This window comes from Pseudoliparis swirei, chromosome 6, assembly GCF_029220125.1.
Source record: "Pseudoliparis swirei isolate HS2019 ecotype Mariana Trench chromosome 6, NWPU_hadal_v1, whole genome shotgun sequence".
NCBI lineage: Eukaryota > Metazoa > Chordata > Actinopteri > Perciformes > Liparidae > Pseudoliparis > Pseudoliparis swirei.
The window spans coordinates 23,619,279-23,639,076 of NC_079393.1; the positions used below are offsets into that span (position 1 = coordinate 23,619,279).

The 19,798-nt window shown below is 44.7% G+C and overlaps 1 protein-coding gene across 1 annotated transcript in view; it reads left to right on the forward strand.

Moving 5' to 3' along the window:
- The window catches only part of necab2 (N-terminal EF-hand calcium binding protein 2), a 122,028-nt gene that overhangs the window by 2,090 nt on the left and 100,140 nt on the right, over positions 1–19,798 (forward strand). Inside the window, exon 2 of the mRNA XM_056416976.1 lies at positions 2,029–2,053. Within this exon, the coding sequence (XP_056272951.1) occupies positions 2,029–2,053 (25 nt within the window). The remainder of the gene's footprint in view (positions 1–2,028; positions 2,054–19,798) is intronic.

Consider the following 19,798-nt stretch of genomic DNA (forward strand, 5'->3'; position numbering starts at 1 on the left):
TTATCCCCCCTCCCCTTCCTCTCCTCTCCTCCTCCTCCTCCTCCTCTGCAGGCCTAGAAAGCATCCATTCTCAATAAGGTTAGGAGATGGATGCAACAATCTCCTTTTCTCTCGTTTTATTTTCCTCTCTTCTCCTGTCTTCTTCTCACTCTGTTACAACTCTCTGTCTCTCTCTCTCTCTCTCTACACACACATGCACGCTTGCACACCGCCTCTTCACCGCAAAGTTTCTCCTCCGATTTTGTTCTTCTTCTTTCCTTCAAGAGTTGAGTGCGCCCGAGGGTGCAGCCGGAGAGAAAGAACAATGCAGAGCGGCTCATCGTTTGGAACGCTGTGCGTCTCCTCAGCAGTTAACGCTTTTATTTTCATACTTTTCCTTCCCGCGTTGGCCTGTAGTTTGAATAAAGAGCAGGAGCTCGTCTAGTTAAGAAGGGCTTCTGAAACGGCTGAAACAATCAATTATCAAAACAGTTGCAGATTAATTTCCTCTTGATCGACTGACTATCCAAGTGTCCAGCCTTCACATGCAGCATAACCCACTTCTCATCGGTCCGTCTGTGTGTTTACTGTGTTGACAAAGATGAGGGGAGACGGCCCCGGTCAATAGAGAATAAACTAAACTAAACAACCAATCGATAACTCGTATTAGAACAATCCTTTTATTGTGTGACCGGCATGTTTAAATATGCAAATGAGGCATTGACTTATCAAATGTGCTCATTTGTAATGGATGAAGCCAGGTCATTGTGTGTGTGTGTGTGTGTGTGTGTGTGTCTGTGTGTGTGTGTGTGTGTGTGTGCGCTACTGAAAGTGGAGATTTCTGGGTAGGAGAAGAAAAAAACCCACCTTTAAAGAGACTTATTGTAAGATTACATACGTTTTACGATGACTGCAGGTGAATAGGGCGAGAAAGCAACAAATCAATATCACCAAACAACTCCCCGTCGGTGGCTCGCATTGAGTCAATAACAATTTGTCTGAAATGCTAAGTTTAAATATGCAAATTAGACATTATATCTAATGCTATAGCTTCTGATGAATGGAGGAGAAATCAACAGGCACAAATAGACAAATAAAACCCCTAAATGTGTGTTTTTTGGATGTTACTTTCCACGAGTCTGGAAGGAGACTGCCAGGATATATATATATATATATATATATAAATATTTTTTTAAACCAGTGCAAGTGTCTCACCTTTAAAAAGGTGTTTGTTTTTTTCTCCCCAAAACATGGCGCGCTGTGCTTTGCTCAGTCACCGTTCACATCAAACTCTGAGACGCAGATGAAGGTACCAAACCTGTCACTTTCCATTCCACAGGGAGAGGAGCTGGAGCTCCACATCTGCGTCTTCCCATATGGATAGAGCGTGGAGCGCGCACACACACACACACACGACAAGTAATCACGACTCGGGTCTCAGATCAGCCGCTTTGCATCGCCTGTGTGTGCGTACTTCATTCTTTGTTGTATCCGCCGCTGCAACAATACAGATGTGGCTCCGAACAAGTCTTATCCCACGCCACTTGGTCCCGTCGAGACTCGTCGCCGTGCGCGCGACTGGAGGGATGTAAGCGTTCCGCCGGTCGCTCCTCGTCAGCTTCAGGCTCCAAACAGGAGGCTGAAGCCACCCGGAGAAGCTTCTTCTATTTCCTCCGTATCGCTTCCACACCCAGGAAGACGTGAGAGGTGGTCTGTCTTCTCTGGAAGAAGACAAGGGAGTTTCAGTCAGAAACGACGCAAACATTGAAGAGTTTAAAAAAGAGATTCATTTGGATATTTATTCACTTTAGAAAAAAGAAGAAATATTCAAGCCTTATGCGGTGTATTTAGAATGAGCCGATGTCTCTTGCCCTGTCGGTCGCACACTCTGATGAGTCAGCAAGAAAGGCGTACGCTACAGTGTCGATGAAGACGAGCGGTTCTCCAGCCCGTGTTCCCGGGCTTTAACTTTGTCCTGAGCAGATGTTTATTCCTGTTGCTGAATAAACATCCTGATACTAACTCCACTGTCTGTCTTTGTGTTCACAGATATTCAGAAGAGCCGACAAAGACGGTGAGTCATCTGCACACGCTCAGTTCAGAGAACTCTAGATTTACTGTTTGACGTTATGTATTGATGATCAGTGGGACTTCATCTCAGTTCTGAATGAAAAGACTTGGGCAGAAAGATTAACATATATATTTTATATATATATATATATATATATATATTTATTTATATATGTATATATATACTGTATATATTTATATATATACATTTATATATAAATGTATATATATATATAAATGTTTTAATTGAGCAACAGACTAAAAGATCCTAGACGGACTTGAATGGTGAAAAAGAAAGAAAAGTTGTTCATGTCTAGCTCGGTCCTTCATCTCTTCTTCATGTCTATTTTTAGTGGCCCTCATATCCATTTGGTTATTGGTGCCATCTTTACCATTCACACACAGATACCACCGTGACAATAACACCGTCTGTGTGCTTCAACATGTCCGCTTTAAGTAAAGGTTTTCCAGTAAACACTTTCACGTCTGCACTTATTTTTTTATTTTGTTTTGCTTCCAGGGACAAAAGTCCACACAAAAAAATCCATCCAACAAACACCTGGTCCTCCACTAGTTCAACCCGGCCGCTGTAGTTCCTCTCAGACATGTGATCGTGTTTCAACACAGGACTCGCTGTCTCTGAAGCGTGGAGCTCTGTGTGTGTGTGTGTGTGTGTGTGTGTGTGTGTGTGTGCTGTATTTTTAGCATATTGGAACATTGAAGTGTTTTCAAAAAGGGAAAGTTTAGATTTCTGTGTCGCTGTGCCAGTGAGCAATGTGTTTATACCCTTTGGCGTCGCATGAACTGCTACTCTCTCCCTCTCTCTCTCTCTCATCCTTTCTCTGATCTCCTCTTTTATCCGCATCACTGTCGTTGACTAAAAGGAATTTAACTAATGAGGAAACGGGATAAAAAAGTTTTCATCACAACCAGATGGTCATTTGCTCTTCCAGTGCGTGTTTATGCGTGTGTGTGTAGAGGAGGGGGGGGGGGGTCTTTATTTCTTGCCTCCTCTTCAGCTCTTTGTGTTCCAAAAACAATATTTAAGAACAGAAGACATCTGTTCACTTAAATGTTCAGGGCCACGGCGGTTCAGTTAGTCGCTGCCTGGTCATCCGTCTGAATGCTGATTCTTTTGTTGTCTCTGTGTGTGTGTGTGTGTGTGTGTATATGTATGTGTGTGTGTGTGTGTGTGAGTGCACTGCAAAACAACTTAAACGTGGGGTAAGGGGGTCGTTCTGCAACCCCAAGGTTGTGGGTTCGATCCCCGCTCTCCCCATTAGTTGCAAGTCAAAGTGTCCTTGAGCAAGGCACTGAACCCCCAGTTGCTCCCCGGGCGCTTCTCTGCAGCCCACTGCTCCTGAATCACTCAGGATGGGTTAAATGCAGAGAACACATTTCGTTGCCTGTGTACCTGTGTACGTGGACTCTGTGCAATGACAATAGATTGAATCCAATCCAATCTCAAGGGATTAACCAATCAGACGAGGCCACATTGTGATTAAAACAAGGCTCCGCCCCTTTGGCCTCACACCAATCAGATTTGCACGACACGTCTTTTGATGTCGCCGTTAGCAAGTGCGGTGACGGAGGGTGGAGATTTAGAGGTTTTTTTTAGTAAAACAAAACAACACAACAACAACAACTCTGTTTCGGAGGAACGATGGACAAAATGTGGCGGCGTGCCGACGTCAAAGCTCTGGGAAACATCGGAGGAAAAAACCAAACCGCTAAAATTCTTTGCTTCACCATGAATCACCAGAGTGCCCCCCCCCCCCCCCGGAACATGAACGCAACACTGTAAAGGTTTATTCGTTATCCAAGGTGAATCCCTTGGTGAGTGGGGTGGCATAGATATAGAAGAGCATGCATACATTATAAAGAAGTCAGGACCGTGTATGTGAGGGAGAGAGAGGGAGGGAGAGAGAGAGAGAGAGAGAGAGAGTAACATTATAAAGTAAATACCAACGCCACGCCAGCCTTGTGTGTGTCACGGTCTCTTGGGGGTCTCAACAGCTTCAAAGTGCATCCAGCGTGGCGGGCGAGGAGCATCAGAGCGAGAGGAAGGAAGAGCTCTGGTTATTGTGAGGCGACGCCGTTATCCGGAAATGTACGCATGCTGGAAAGACAGAACCAGCGAGCTGAAGAAGAGCTATATTTACTCTCCCGGGGGAAGACTGGGAACTGCTTTAATGAGCGCGAGAGAGGAAGCACGGAGAACGCTGGCTGGGAGAGGAGATCATAGTTAAAAAAAAGAAAAGGAGGGTGAGGGAGGGAGGGGAGAGATTGACAGAAGAAGAGGCAAGAGGTGGCAGTCGAACAGGAAGTGGACGCTTAACACACACACACACAGAGAGACAGAGAGAGAAAGAGAAACTGTCAGTAATTGAGGTTTAATTGGCCGAGTTCAGTTTTTGCATAGCACTGCCTTCAAAACTGCGAGCCAGGGTGTGTGTGTGTGTGTGTGTGTGTGTGTGTGCGCTTCAGGGGTCGGTGCCAGGCGTTGAAGACATTTGGGGTCGCCGCCCACACGGAAGAGGGAGGACGGGTCAGTGCTGTCTAGACGTCGGACCGCTTTCCCCTTCTGTCTATTTGCCGTTGACGAGTAACCGTGACGGCGCCGGTGAGACGGATCTGACGATGGCGCCGGTGAGACGGATCAGATCTGTGGAGCAGCAGGTGGAACGTCCCGGCAGCCAATAATGAAGCGTTGCATCGTTTGACAGCACGTAGTTTGTCGTGGGCTCTCTCATGGGACTCAGAGGCTGTTGGAAACACAATGTTTGCCAGTACAACGGAACGAGTTGTGACTTAACCACTCGGGTTGTTTTAATTGGACGGCGTTCTGTAAATGCTGAATGAAAGAAATCAAGTTTTAATTTTAATTGAGCCTCCGAAAATGAAACCGAACCACATTCAATGTCCAATCCCTCGCCGCAAAATCTAAACAACTTTTGCACCATAAATGTGCAACATTGTAACATGAATATATTAGGGCTGTCAATCGATTAAAAAAAATTAACTAATTAATCGCACAGTTTGAAATTGAGATTAATTAATCGCGATTAATTGCGATTAATCGCAATTAATCGCAATTAAAAGTTAAAAGTTCATTCTTTTTAAAGACAAAACTTCACACAGAGCTGTGTTTTCAAAGAGGCTCCTACCTATAAAGTGCCAGCGAGGTATTTAATATCGTGGATGATAAATTGTTTCTTCAGTGAAACATCAGATTAGTAAAAAAAAAAAAGTATATTGAGACCCCATTGGTCCTGTCATCTTTACCACTGAACACAGCAGAACCAGTGGCCTTGGTAACTGACTGACATTCAAATATGTCACGTTAACCCTCTGGAGGCTGGGCTCATTTTATACATTGTACAAAACAAAAACAAAATCACCGTTTAACCCTTGTGTTGCCTTCGGGTCATTTTGACCCGAATCAATATTACACCTCCCCGCCTTGATTAATTTGACCCCATTCAATGTTTAATGTCGGTGTTCTTTCGGTAGTCAACAAACAAACATAAAGTGCCTCACACTTAAACTTGAAAAACAATATTAATTCTAATAATTTTCTGGAGGTTTTAATTGCTGGCGTCAAATTGAACCCAAAGGGTAAAATATGTTAGTAAATATAAAGGTAACAGGAGGGTTAAACATTGAATCGGGTCAAAATGACCCAAAGGCGGGGGGAGGGTTAAATATTTAATCGGGTCAAAATGACCCGAAGGCAACACAAGGGTTAAAAGTGTTTCTCTTCTTTTTAAAGACAAAACTTCACACAGAGCTGTGTTTTCAAAGAGGCTCCTACATATAAAGTGCCAGCGAGGTATTTAATATCGTGGATGATAAATTGTTTCTTCAGTGAAACATCAGATTAGTAAAAAAAAAGAAGTATATTGAGACCCCATTGGTCCTGTCATCTTTAACATTGAACAGCAGCAGAACCAGTGGCCTTGGTAACTGACTGACATTCAAATATGTCACGTTAACCATCTGGAGGCTGGGGGCATTTTATACATTTTACAAAATAAATTAAATTCACCGTTTAAAGTCTTTTGCATGTGACACACCCCACGTGTTATACATCAAACATTCCAGAACAATCTCAGCTCTGAAATGAGCCTCATTGTCCTCGCGCCGTGTCCTCTGGTTCTCTGACTGACAGGCTGCTAAATGAGCCTAACCTGTGAGGTGGGAGGTCCTTTGTGATTTACTGAGTGTTCATTGGTTTTTTTTCCCCGAAATGTTGACAGACAAACGGATTGACCAATCACGGTGAAGGTTTCGTGTGACGAGTTCTTTCCGCGCCGAGTCCCCCGACACGTCGCCCTCCGTTCCTCTGTGTATCAGAGGGGGAGACGGAGGAAGGAGGAGCAGGAGGAAACCCGACTGATTCATCCACGAGTTAAACTGATTTCTGCTCCTTATTTTCGCGGAGAAATGATTGTTTTAAAAACGGAAACAGTGTCAAACCGTACTGCTACGGTAAAAAAAACAACAACAAAAAACGCGTTAATTGCGTTAAAATATTTTAGTGCGTTAACGCGCCAAATTAATCGCATAGATTAATCGCGTTAACGCTGACAGCCCTAGAATATATACATATATATATATATTAGGGCTGTCAATCGATTAAAAAAAATTAACTAATTAATCGCACATTTTGAAATTGCGATTAATTAATCGCGATTAATCGCAATTAAAAGTTAAAAGTTCATTTTTTAAAGACAAAACTTCACACAGAGCTGTTTTCAAAGAGGCTCCGACCTATAAAGTGCCAGCGGTATTTAATATCGTGGATGATAAATTGTTTCTTCAGTGAAACATCAGATTAGTAAAAAAAAAGAAGTATATTGAGACCCCATTGGTCCTGTCATCTTTAACATTGAATGGCAGCAGAACCAGTGGCCTTGGTAACTGACTGACATTCAAATATGTCACGTTAACCCTCTGGAGGCTGTGCTCATTTATACATTTTACAAACAAAAAAAATTCATCTTTTAAAGGCGTTTGCATGACACATACCCACGTGTTCTACATCAAACATTCCAGAACAATCTCAGCTCTATTCAATGAGGCTCATTGTCCTTGCACCGTGTTCTCTGGTTCTCTGACTGACAGGCTGCTATAGAGCCCCACCTGTGAGGTGGGAGGTCCTTTGTGATTTACTGAGTGTTCATTGGTTGTTTTTTTACCGAAATGTTGACAGACAAACGGATTGACAAATCACGTTGAAGGTTTCGTGTGTCGCGTTCTTTCCCGCGCATCATCCGACACGTCGCCCCTCCGTTCCTCTGTGTATCAGAGGGGGAGACGGGAGGAAGGAGGAGCAGGAGGAAACCCGACTGATTCATCCACGAGTTTAAACTGATTTCTGCTCCTTATTTTCACGGAGAAATAATTGTTTTAAAACGGAAACTGTGTAAAACTTCAACGAACACTGAAGTAAACAAAGTTGCGTTAATCGCTTTAAAATATTTTAGTGCGTTACGCCGCCAAATTAATTTGTTAGATTAACGCGTTAACGCTGACAGCCCTAATATATATACATATATTTATATATATATGTTTCAAACTTACATATATATATTTATATATATATATGTTGCAAACTTATATACATATATTTATATATATATTATATATGTTGCAAACTTATATACATATTTATATATATATAAATTTGGGGTCTCCCGAAAATTTGTTTTATGAAATTCCTTTTTTTTTCAAAAGAATTAAAAAAAAAAAATGTCAAGCATTTGGGCAATTAAAATAATGAAATATTTTAAGTTTTAAATTTTTTTTTAAAATTGCTAAAGAGCCAGTTGAAAACTTAAAAATCCCACCTTTAAATTTTTAGTTCTAAAAATTACAAGGGTTTTCAAAACAGAATTGTCTTTAACTTGAAACACCCCAAGGGGCCATTAAAACACTAGGTGTTATAAATCCTTTACCCTCTGGGAAATTTTTTAAAATTTTATGAATAGGATTTTTAACTTAAAATGTAAGCCCAAATCCGCAATTTAAAGGGTAAGATTTGCTTTTTAATTTTTTTTATTTTTAATAATTTTTTCCCCAAAAACATTTGGTAAATCATTTCAGAAAATTTAAAAACTTTTCCAAAAAATTTCCAATTTTTCCTGACCCCGGGGGCCGAATTGTTTCAAACCGGGGAACAAAAATACCCACTACCGCAAAATTTTTGGGGAAAAAGCAATTTTGGCCCAGAAAACCTCCCCCTTTAGTTTTTCAAAGAATTTGGGAAAAAAAGAAAAGGGGAAAAATTTTGCAAGGGCAAATTCCCAAGGGAAAATGATTTTAAATTTTTTGTTTTTCAAACTTGGGTAAAGGGGCCGGATAGTTATATCCCCCCAGCCTCCCGTTTTCCGCGGCAAAAAAATTGGAAACAAGGGTGATTTGCTATGCAAAAATGTGGTACCTCAAGAACATTAAAACCTTTCGCTCCTGTAGAACCTGGAACATTGAGTCTCAAAAGGGCCCATTCTACCTTCCCGGAGTTATTCATACCACACCGCTACATTCCACCACAACGGAACAGTACACTTCGACCACATAGTGTTATGTCCATCCCAAAATCCCGGCGCTGTGGTGGTGGCGGGGGGAAAATAGAAGAGCATGCATACATTATAAAGAAGTCAGGACCGTGTATGTGAGGGAGAGAGAGGGAGAGAGAGAGAGAGTAACATTGGCGAATAAGACGGATGAGCTCGGCGCGCTGGTAATGTCTGAGAGGATCTTCCGTGAGAGCAGTCTCTTGTGCTTTACTGAGACGTGGCTGCACGGACTATCCGGACCCGCGCCTTTGCCCGGCTTCAGGACTGTTCGGCTGACAGAGCGCCACAGGCGGTAAGAAGAGGGGGGGATCGCTGTTTATGTGAATAAACGGTGGTGCCACCCGGACCATGTGTGCGGGGGGTTTGCCCGAACATTGAACTGTTGGCCGGGGGGATGCGCCCGATTATTTGCCGAGAGGTTCACGTCCGCCATTGTGGTTGTCGTGGGCCGCCATCAGCTGACGCTGAGGAAGCTGTGGACACCATCCACTCCACTGTGTCTGCTCTGCTGAATCATCAGCCTGGAGCATTCATGGCTATCACTGGTGACTTTAACCACACCACATTGGAAAAGCTCTGCCAACCTTCCATCAATACATAGACTGCCCAACAAGGAACAATAAAACTCTGGACTTGCTGTATGCTAATACTAAGGCGATACAGCGCCACTGCCCTTCCCCCCAGGTCTGATCATGACCTGGTCCGCTGACCCCCAGGTATGTTCCTCTGGTGAAGAGGCTCCCGGTGACCACCAGGACTGTGAGGAGGTGGTCTCTGGAGGCTAACGCCCTACAGGACTGCTTGAGTAAACGGACTGGGATGTTTTGTGGACCGCCGGGAGGACATCAACAGTATGACCGACTGCATCACGGAATACATCAAGTTCTGTAAACACACCACCATCCCATCACGGACTGTGCGCTGCTTCCCAACAACAAGCCCTGATCACCAGGGACCTAAAGGGCGTTTTTAACATAAAAAAGCTGCTTTCAGGTCTGGAGACAGGGATGAGCTGGGGAAAGCCCAGCGCAACCTAAAGGTGAAGCTCAGGGGGGGCAAGGACTTACAGGAGGAAGCTGGAGGCCAAACTCCAGCTGAACAACAAAAGGGGAGGTGTGGTCTGGCATGAAGCAGATAACTGGCTTCAAGGTGGGAGGAGACAGCCGGGGGCCCCGGGAAAGGGGGCCAAAGAGCTGAACTTTTTTTTCAATAGTTTCAGTTCACAGCCCTCCGTCTCCTCCAAAATCACACCTCCCAAACACCTCCCCTCTGTCCCCCTGCTGAGCTGCACATCCCCCGAGCCCTCAATAACAATGGGCTCCTCCACCTCCCCTCTCTGTGACGACTGACCAGGTGAGAAGACAGCTGGAGAAACTACACCAGCGCAGAGCTGAAGGTCCTGATGGCATCAGCCCCAGGGTCCTAAAGACCTCGCCACCCAGCTGTCTGGTGTCCTGCAGGGCCCCTTCAACCTCAGCCTGAGGCTGGGGAAGTCCCGTGCTGTGGAAGCGCCCTGCCTGGTCCCTGTCCCAAAAAAGTCACACCATCTGGCCTCAACGACTACCGACCGGGCGCCTCACCTCCCATGTGATGAAGGTGCTGGGAGGCTGGTCTTGGCCCCCCTCCGCCGCAGGTGAAATCTCGCTGGACCCTCTGCAATTTGCTTACCAGCCTCATGTGGGAGTGGCGACGCCATCATCTACCTGCTGGAACGACGTCAGTCGCACCTGGATGTAACCCCTGTCTCTGTGAGAGTCACTTTATTTCACTTCTCCACTCCAGTTAACACCATCCAGCCACTGCTGCTGAGTGAGAAGCTGCGGGGGCCGTGTGGCGCGCCACCATCTCCTGGATCACTGACTACCTCACAGGCAGACCACAGTTTGTCAGAATGGGCCCTGTGCTGTCTGGAACGGTGGTCAGTGATGTTGACCCCCCAGGAACTGTTCTGTCTCCTTCCTCTTCACCCTGAACACCAGTGACTTCCAGTACAACACGGGACATGCCATCTGCAGAAGTACTCTGATGATTCTGCAGTGGTCGGGTGTTTTATGGATGGACCGGACTAGGAGTACAGGTCAGTGGTGAGAGTCTTTGTAAAGTGGGCCCATCAGAATCACCTACGGCTGAACGTGGACAGGAACAGAAAGATGGTGGAGGATTTCAGAAGGATGGCGGCAGCTCCTACACCCTGAGTGTCCTGGGAGTGGCTGGACATGGTGGAGGAGTACAAAAACCCCCTCCATCGACAGCCGACTGAAGGGAAAGGGCCCAAAATCAACGCTGTGTACAAGAAGGGGGTGAGGTCTTTTCCTGAGAAAGCTTCATCCTTCAACGGGGCAGCAAGATGCTGGAGTTATTCTACCAGTCGGTTGTGGCCAGTGTGCTGCACTTTGCCATTGTCTGCTGGGGGGCAGCATGAGCCTGACACCAGCCGCCTTTAAAAAACTGGTTAGGAAAGGGTGGCTCCCTCTGGTGCCAGCTGGAGCACCTGGAACATGGTGGAGAGGAGGATTGAAGAAACTGGTGTCCATATTGGGCAAGGGCCATTCCCCCCCCTACGGGGCAGAGGAGTACTTTCTCCAACGCCCCCCGCCCCCCTGCCACAAGGAAAAACAGGAGAACACCCGCCGACGGTATGAGGTTACAACAGTTCACCTCTTAGATCACCCCAACCCTTCTTATATTTTTTTGTTTTTTTTTATTCTTGTGTGTTTGCTACTGGCTCGACAAATTTTCCCTTGGGGGTTAATAAAGTATATATCTTTCTATCATCTATCTATCTATAAAGTAAAAACCAACGACGCCAGAGCTGTGTTTTCAAAGAGGCTCCTACATATAAAGTGCCAGCGAGGTATTTAATATCGTGGATGATAAATTGTTTCTTCAGTGAAACATCAGATTAGTAAAAAAAAGAAGTATATTGAGACCCCATTGGTCCTGTCATCTTTAACATTGAACAGCAGCAGAACCAGTGGCCTTGGTAACTGACTGACATTCAAATATGTCACGTTAACCATCTGGAGGCTGGGGGCATTTTATACATTTTACAAAATAAATTAAATTCACCGTTTAAAGTCTTTTGCATGTGACACACCCCACGTGTTATACATCAAACATTCCAGAACAATCTCAGCTCTGAAATGAGCCTCATTGTCCTCGCGCCGTGTCCTCTGGTTCTCTGACTGACAGGCTGCTAAATGAGCCTAACCTGTGAGGTGGGAGGTCCTTTGTGATTTACTGAGTGTTCATTGGTTTTTTTTCCCCGAAATGTTGACAGACAAACGGATTGACCAATCACGGTGAAGGTTTCGTGTGACGAGTTCTTTCCGCGCCGAGTCCCCCGACACGTCGCCCTCCGTTCCTCTGTGTATCAGAGGGGGAGACGGAGGAAGGAGGAGCAGGAGGAAACCCGACTGATTCATCCACGAGTTAAACTGATTTCTGCTCCTTATTTTCGCGGAGAAATGATTGTTTTAAAAACGGAAACAGTGTCAAACCGTACTGCTACGGTAAAAAAAACAACAACAAAAAACGCGTTAATTGCGTTAAAATATTTTAGTGCGTTAACGCGGCCAAATTAATCGCATAGATTAACGCGTTAACGCTGACAGCCCTAGAATATATACATATATATATATATTAGGGCTGTCAATCGATTAAAAAAAATTAACTAATTAATCGCACATTTTGAAATTGCGATTAATTAATCGCGATTAATCGCAATTAAAAGTTAAAAGTTCATTCTTTTTAAAGACAAAACTTCACACAGAGCTGTGTTTTCAAAGAGGCTCCTACCTATAAAGTGCCAGCGAGGTATTTAATATCGTGGATGATAAATTGTTTCTTCAGTGAAACATCAGATTAGTAAAAAAAAAGAAGTATATTGAGACCCCATTGGTCCTGTCATCTTTAACATTGAATGGCAGCAGAACCAGTGGCCTTGGTAACTGACTGACATTCAAATATGTCACGTTAACCCTCTGGAGGCTGTGCTCATTTTATACATTTTACAAACAAACAAAAATTCACCGTTTAAAGTCGTTTGCATATGACACATACCCACGTGTTCTACATCAAACATTCCAGAACAATCTCAGCTCTATTCAATGAGGCTCATTGTCCTTGCACCGTGTTCTCTGGTTCTCTGACTGACAGGCTGCTATAGAGCCCCACCTGTGAGGTGGGAGGTCCTTTGTGATTTACTGAGTGTTCATTGGTTGTTTTTTTCCCGAAATGTTGACAAACAAACGGATTGACAAATCACGTTGAAGGTTTCGTGTGACGAGTTCTTTCCGCGCCGCATCATCCGACACGTCGCCCCTCCGTTCCTCTGTGTATCAGAGGGGGAGACGGGAGGAAGGAGGAGCAGGAGGAAACCCGACTGATTCATCCACGAGTTTAAACTGATTTCTGCTCCTTATTTTCACGGAGAAATAATTGTTTTAAAAACGGAAACTGTGTAAAAACTTCAACGAACACTGGAAGTAAACAAAGTTGCGTTAATCGCTTTAAAATATTTTAGTGCGTTAACGCGGCCAAATTAATCGCATAGATTAACGCGTTAACGCTGACAGCCCTAATATATATACATATATTTATATATATATGTTTCAAACTTATATACATATATTTATATATATATATATGTTGCAAACTTATATACATATATTTATATATATATTATATATGTTGCAAACTTATATACATATATTTATATATATATATACAGGACTGTCTCAGAAAATTAGAATATTGTGATGAAGTTCTTTATTTTCTGTAATGCAATTAAAAAAACAAAAATGTCATGCATTCTGGATTCATTACAAATCAACTGAAATATTGCAAGCCTTTTATTCTGATTTATTGCTGATTATGGCTTACAGCTTAAGAAAACTCAAATATCCTATCTCTAAATATTAGAATATCATGAAAAAGTATACTAGTAGGGTATTAAACAAATCACTTGAATTGTCTAATTAACTCGAAACACCTGCAAGGGTTTCCTGAGCCTTGACAAACACTCAGCTGTTATAAATCTTTTTTTTACTTGGTCTGGGGAAATATTAAAATTTTATGAGATAGGATTTTAGAGTTTTCTTAAACTGTAAGCCATAATCAGCAATATTAAAAGAATAAAAGACTTGCAATATTTCAGTTGATTTGTAATGAATCCAGAATGCATGACATTTTTGTTTTTTTAATTGCATTACAGAAAATAAAGAACTTTATCACAATATTCTAATTTTCTGAGACAGTCCTGTATATATGTTACAAACTTATGGTGCAACATTTTTATATATCCACTACCGTTCAAAAGTTTGGGGTCATCCAGACAATTTCGTGTCTTCCATGAAAACTCACTTTTATTTATCAAATGAATTGAAAATTGAATAGAAAATATAGTCAAGACATTGACAAGGTTAGAAATAATGATTAATATTTGAAGTATTAATTTTGTTCTTCAAACTTCAAGCTCAAAGGAAGGCCAGTTGTATAGCTTATATCACCAGCATAACTGTTTTCAGCTGTGCTAACATAATTGCACAAGGGTTTTCTAATCAGATATTAGTCTTCTAAGGCGATTAGCAAACACAATGTACCATTAGAACACTGGAGTGATAGTTGATGGAAATGGGCCTCTATACACCTCTGGAGATATTTCATTAGAAACCAGACGTTTCCACCTAGAATAGTCATTTACCACATTAACAATGTATAGTCTCTCAAGATGGCGCGGCAGTGTCCAGTCGCCGCTGCAACTCAGCTCATGAGATTGTGCGCTTTAGTTTTGTGTTTATTTTTAATATTTTCTTTGCCACAAACACATCGGCACTAACAACATACGACCGCAGCACACTTTTGGACATAAACTTTTGCGCAAAACAAGGGTTTTTGTCCACTTTTTCCATCGATCCAGCGTGGCGGCGGAGATTGTACGAGTGAACCGCAACAACAACAGGGAGCCGCTACTACGGGAGGCGACGAAAACATCGAGGAAGCGGGCGGAATTGAACAGACTGAGAGTTCAAGCCCACCGTCCACCTTTGCCCAGCATCCTTCTTGCTAACGCCCAGTCTCTGGAAAATAAGATGGATGATTTTAGGGCAAGGATCAGATTCAACGGGACATGCGGATTGTAACATCTTTTGTCTGGCGGAAACTTGGCTGACCCGCTGGTGCGGATCGAGTCATATGCCCAACCGAGTCCTTCTCTGTTTTCCGTGCAGACAGAACGGAAGAGTCTGGTAAATCTAAGGGTGGAGGGTCTGCTTCATGACGAACAACATGTGGTGCGACCCCAAGAACATTAAGACTCTTTCTCGTTCCTGCTACGAACCTGGAACATCTGACGATCTCATGCCGTCCATTCTACCTTCCCGGAGTTCAGCTCGGTCATCACCACAGCCGCTCACATTCCACCACTGGCGGACACCGGCGTAGCACTATCGGACCTACATGATGTGTTATGTCGGCATCAGAACAAGTATCCCGACGCGGCTGTGGTGGTGGCTGGGACTTTAACAAGGCAAACCTAAAAAGTCATGCGAACTTTCACCAGCACATTACGTGTGCTACCAGAGGAAAGAACGTTGGACCACTGCTATCGCCATTCAAGAGAGGCTACAAGGCTGTCTCTCTCCTCCGTTAGAAATCAGACCATGCCGCCATTTTTCTGCTTCCGGAGTATAAACAAAGGATCGCGGGAAGCGGTAGTGACGAGGAACGTAATGCGGTGGTCTGACCAATCAGAGGCTGAGCTACAGGGCGCTCTGCGTATTGTCGACTGGGACATGATCCAATCCAGTTCCAGTGACGTCAGCGAGTTCTTGGAAGTAGCAATGAGCCTCATAGCAACGCTAACGGACACCATCGTCCCCACGGTAAAAGTTAGGGTCTTTCCTAACCAAAAGCCGTGGGTTGATAGATCCATCCGTGAAGCTGTGAAGCGCCGTGCTGCCTATAACTCCGGTCTTGTATCCGGCAACATGGACGAGTACAAGGCAGCGGTCTATGGACTGAGGAGGGCGGTGAAGAAGGCCAAGAGGAAGTACCGAGACAGAGTGGAATCACAGATGGAGCAGCGCGATACCAGGTGCCTATGGCAGGGGCTACGGACTATTACAAACTACCAGAGCAGACCCCGCGCAATGGTGAGTGCCGACGCATCCCTAGCGGACGACCTGAACTCATTTTATGCACGGTTTGAGGCTAGCAACAACAGCGCTAGCTCGCCGGCTAACAACAACACCGTTAGCGTAGCCGAGGTGAGTTCTACCGCTGGGGATGAACACACACTCTCTGTGACCGAGCACAGTGTGAGGAGGGCTCTGTTGAGGGTGAACACCAGGAAAGCTGCAGGTCCAGATGGCATATCTGGGCGGTACTGAAGACCTGTGCTAACCAGCTAGCTCCAGTGTTCACCACAATATTCAACCTCTCCTGGCTGAGTCCGTGGTCCCCGCCTGCTTCAAGAGATCCACTATTGTCCCTGTGCCCAAGAATGCTTCTCCAGCATGTATGAATGACTACCGACGGTGGCCCTCACCTCGGTGGTCATGAAATGCTGAGAGGCTGATAAAGGACTACATCTGCGCCTTCCTCCCTTCCTCCATGGACCCGCTGCAGTTTGCTTATCGCCCAAACAGATCCACGGATGATGCTGTCTCCCAGGTACTGCACACCACACTCTCTCATCTGGACAGCCAGAGGGGGCTATGTGAGACTGCTGTTCATTGATTATAGTTCAGCTTTCAACACCATAGTCCCTCCAGACTGGCCGGCAAGCTGACTGAGCTGGGACTGAACACCCCTGTGTGCTTGGATCCTGGACTTCCTGACCGCCAGGCCACAGGTGGTCAGGGTGGGCAGACACACCTCCAAATCCCTCACCCTGAACACAGGATCCCCCAGGGTTGCGTCCTCAGCCCCTACTGTACTCCTGTACACACATGACTGTGTGGCCAGGTTCAGCTCAACACCATCATCAAGTTTGCGGATGACACAGTGGTGGTGGGCCTGATCTCCGACAACGGAGAAGGCCTACCTGGAGGAAGTTGCTGATCTGTCACTCTGGTGCCAGGACAACAGCCTCATCATGAATGTCACCAAAACTAAGGAGCTGATTGTGGACTTTAGGAGGGCACAACAACAGAGGACGTACTCACCACTGGGGATTAACGGGACTACTGTGGGGAGGGTGAGCGGGTATAAATACCTGGGAGTCCACATCACCGAGGATCTGACATGGTCAACAAACACAGACACTCTGGTGAGAAAGGCAAGGCAGCGCCTCTACCACCTCAGGCAGCTGAGGAAATTTAAAGTTTCCCAGAGGATCCTTCAGTCCTTCTACTCTGGAGCTGTAGAGAGCGTCCTGACAGGAAGCATCACAGCCTGGTTTGGCAACTGCTCCGCTCAGGACAGGAAGGCTCTGCAGAGAGTAGTGCGTTCGGCTGAACGCACTATTGGAACTACACTCCCACCCTGCAGGACTTGTACACCAGGAGGTGCAGAACCAGAGCCCGCAGGATCATGAAGGATCCTCACCACCCAACAACAGACTGTTTCAGCTGCTGCGGTCAGGCAGGCGCCTCCGTAGTCACGCTGCAAGAACAGAGAGACTGAGACGGAGTTTCTTTCCTCAGGCCATCAGGATTGTGAACTCCGACCTCACCAGGACCCCCACATAGACCCACACAACTGCCCCTCTTAGGCACACACACACACACACACACACACACTTACTGTAAATATTGTGTTGTTTTTTATTTGTAAATAGTGTGTACTTGTTGCCCTTGCACATTCCTGCTGAGCATTGCCACTTTCATTTCACTGCACACCCTGTGTGTGTATGTGACAAATAAAACATCTTGAATCTTGAATCTTGAATCTAGTGTGTATTTTTGATTTATGTTATCTTTATTGAAAAAACAGTGCTTTTCTTTGAAAAATAAAGACATTTCTAAGTGACCCCAAACTTTTGAACGGTAGTGTATATATATATATATATATTCATGTTACACTGCTGCATAAAAAACGTTTTCAATAATTAATTTGCAATACTGTTACATATATATTTCTATGTAACAATCTTGCATACATTTTTTTGCAATAATTCATTAATTATATATATATATATATATTCATGTTACACTGTTGCAAATTAATGGTGCAACATTTTTGGGGGGAGATTCGCTGCATTATTACACAAAACATATTACACATCTAATAATAATAATTAAAAGGAACACATATGTATATTATATTATATATATATATATATATATATATATATATATATATATATATACTCATGTATGCTGAGCTGGTGACCTCAATCATTTGAGGTCACCAGCTCAGCCCCCCAGTGTGTTGGGTGTCTCATAATCAAGAGGCACGTTGACCAGGTTCATTATGAAATCAGAGATGTCTGGATTCCATCGAGCTGCTTCAGTTTCAGCATCCTGGTGCCGTCCATGTTTCAATCGGCTGACGCAAGCAGTCGGATAAATCTGAAACAAGAGGAGAGAAGACTCCCGCCGAGTAAATAACTCGTTCAGTGTCCATCTATTACTTAGTGAGTCGTGAACGAGGGAGTGATTTTGGACACCTCCCTGTTGACGATCTAATTATGTCATACATGGTAAACGATAAGTTTAACGCTTCAGCTGATTTCGCCGTGACATCTCCATCTTCTAACAACCAGTCGGGGCTCTCGCCCGTTAGCGGGGAGCTTTGTTTATTTATTTATCTTCTTGCCTTGCGACTCGCCAGCCATCTGCTAATTATCGTCAGCGTGTTTGACGTAAAGACGGAGAGCAGACGGAGTTTAGGGAGGCTTGTTTATTATCCGTGCTGTCGCGACTGGAAATAACTCCCGCCGCACGGCGAAGAGCAAACAGGAGGCGGCAGCTGCTTCTGTTCCCGAGCAGAGCTCGTCACGGACGCCTTAATGAGCGGGAGTCCGGGTTGTTTCGACTTCCCCAAATGCTCTTAGCGGCGCACTCGACTTCCACCCGTCAGCCCGGCCCGCGGTTTCTTTATTCCCACTCGACAAGCTATCGGAGAGAGAGATGTACACGTTGAGGATGGAGGATGAGCTGCTCACCCCTCTTTTATTTCCTCATTGTCATCCGACACTGACCTCTCTCGACCTCCGGGGAAGCTGAAGCTTCTCTCTCTCGCTGAGCGCGACTCCCAAAGTGTATCGCACCTCAATATTCCATTTTGACGGGAACGTGACGAGCAGAGAAGAAACCAAATGAGTAACGCCTTCAGCCGGATGCATTCCCCTGGATGGAGAGCGCTTCTGGCTCAATGTCCACAACTTTGAGTTTTTCACTTTGAGTTTATAACTTTGATTTGAAGAGTACAATCATATTTGTGAAAATGTAAAATATCTCCCAATCGAGATTTCAAAAAACTAAACAATCTCAAAACACTCGCTAGTGTTGGGATGTTTACCGGCTCATGCATTCCTTCTACTTCAAACATCTGCATGGAGCAACTGTATCTATTTGGTTGTACAAGATTAGATTTGAACACGTGACAACGTCGCAATGTATCTTGTGCTGATCGTCGTTTTTGCTGAACGGAGCTTGAACGCACCATAGTGACACTCAATGCAACCTCCAATTTACACACAGACTCAAAATGTGTTATTATGAGAGAGAAATGGGGGGGGGGGGGAGAGGGGAGGGGAGCGTGTGCATCCCCTCCCCCGGTCCATGGGGAGATCACTCAAACCTTTAGGCCCACATTTTATAAAATGTTGGCTTCGACTTGGTTCCAAAGTCGTTCTTGTGACCGAGGGAGCAGAGCGGCGCACTAACGGCCAGCGTGAATCTGCATTCCCCGCCAGAAGAAGTCCTTCTCTTGTCTTTGCGTTACGTAACTTCACCCAACGCACAGGAGTTGGTTTGTTATTGACGGTGGGTGTCAAAGTAGCGGGGACATAAATATTGGAGGTGAGGCCGGATGAGGACAAAGATTTGTACCAGTTGGTTGTTTGTCGCTGTCGACAGAAAGAAAGAAAGAGAGAGAGAGAGAGAAAAGCCATAAATCAGGTGAGTGGTGGACAGGGGTGAGCGATGCTTTTATGGTTTATTAAATGTCTGATTAACGGTCTGATTCGACGGTTTTCAATTTCGACATCTCGGCCCGTT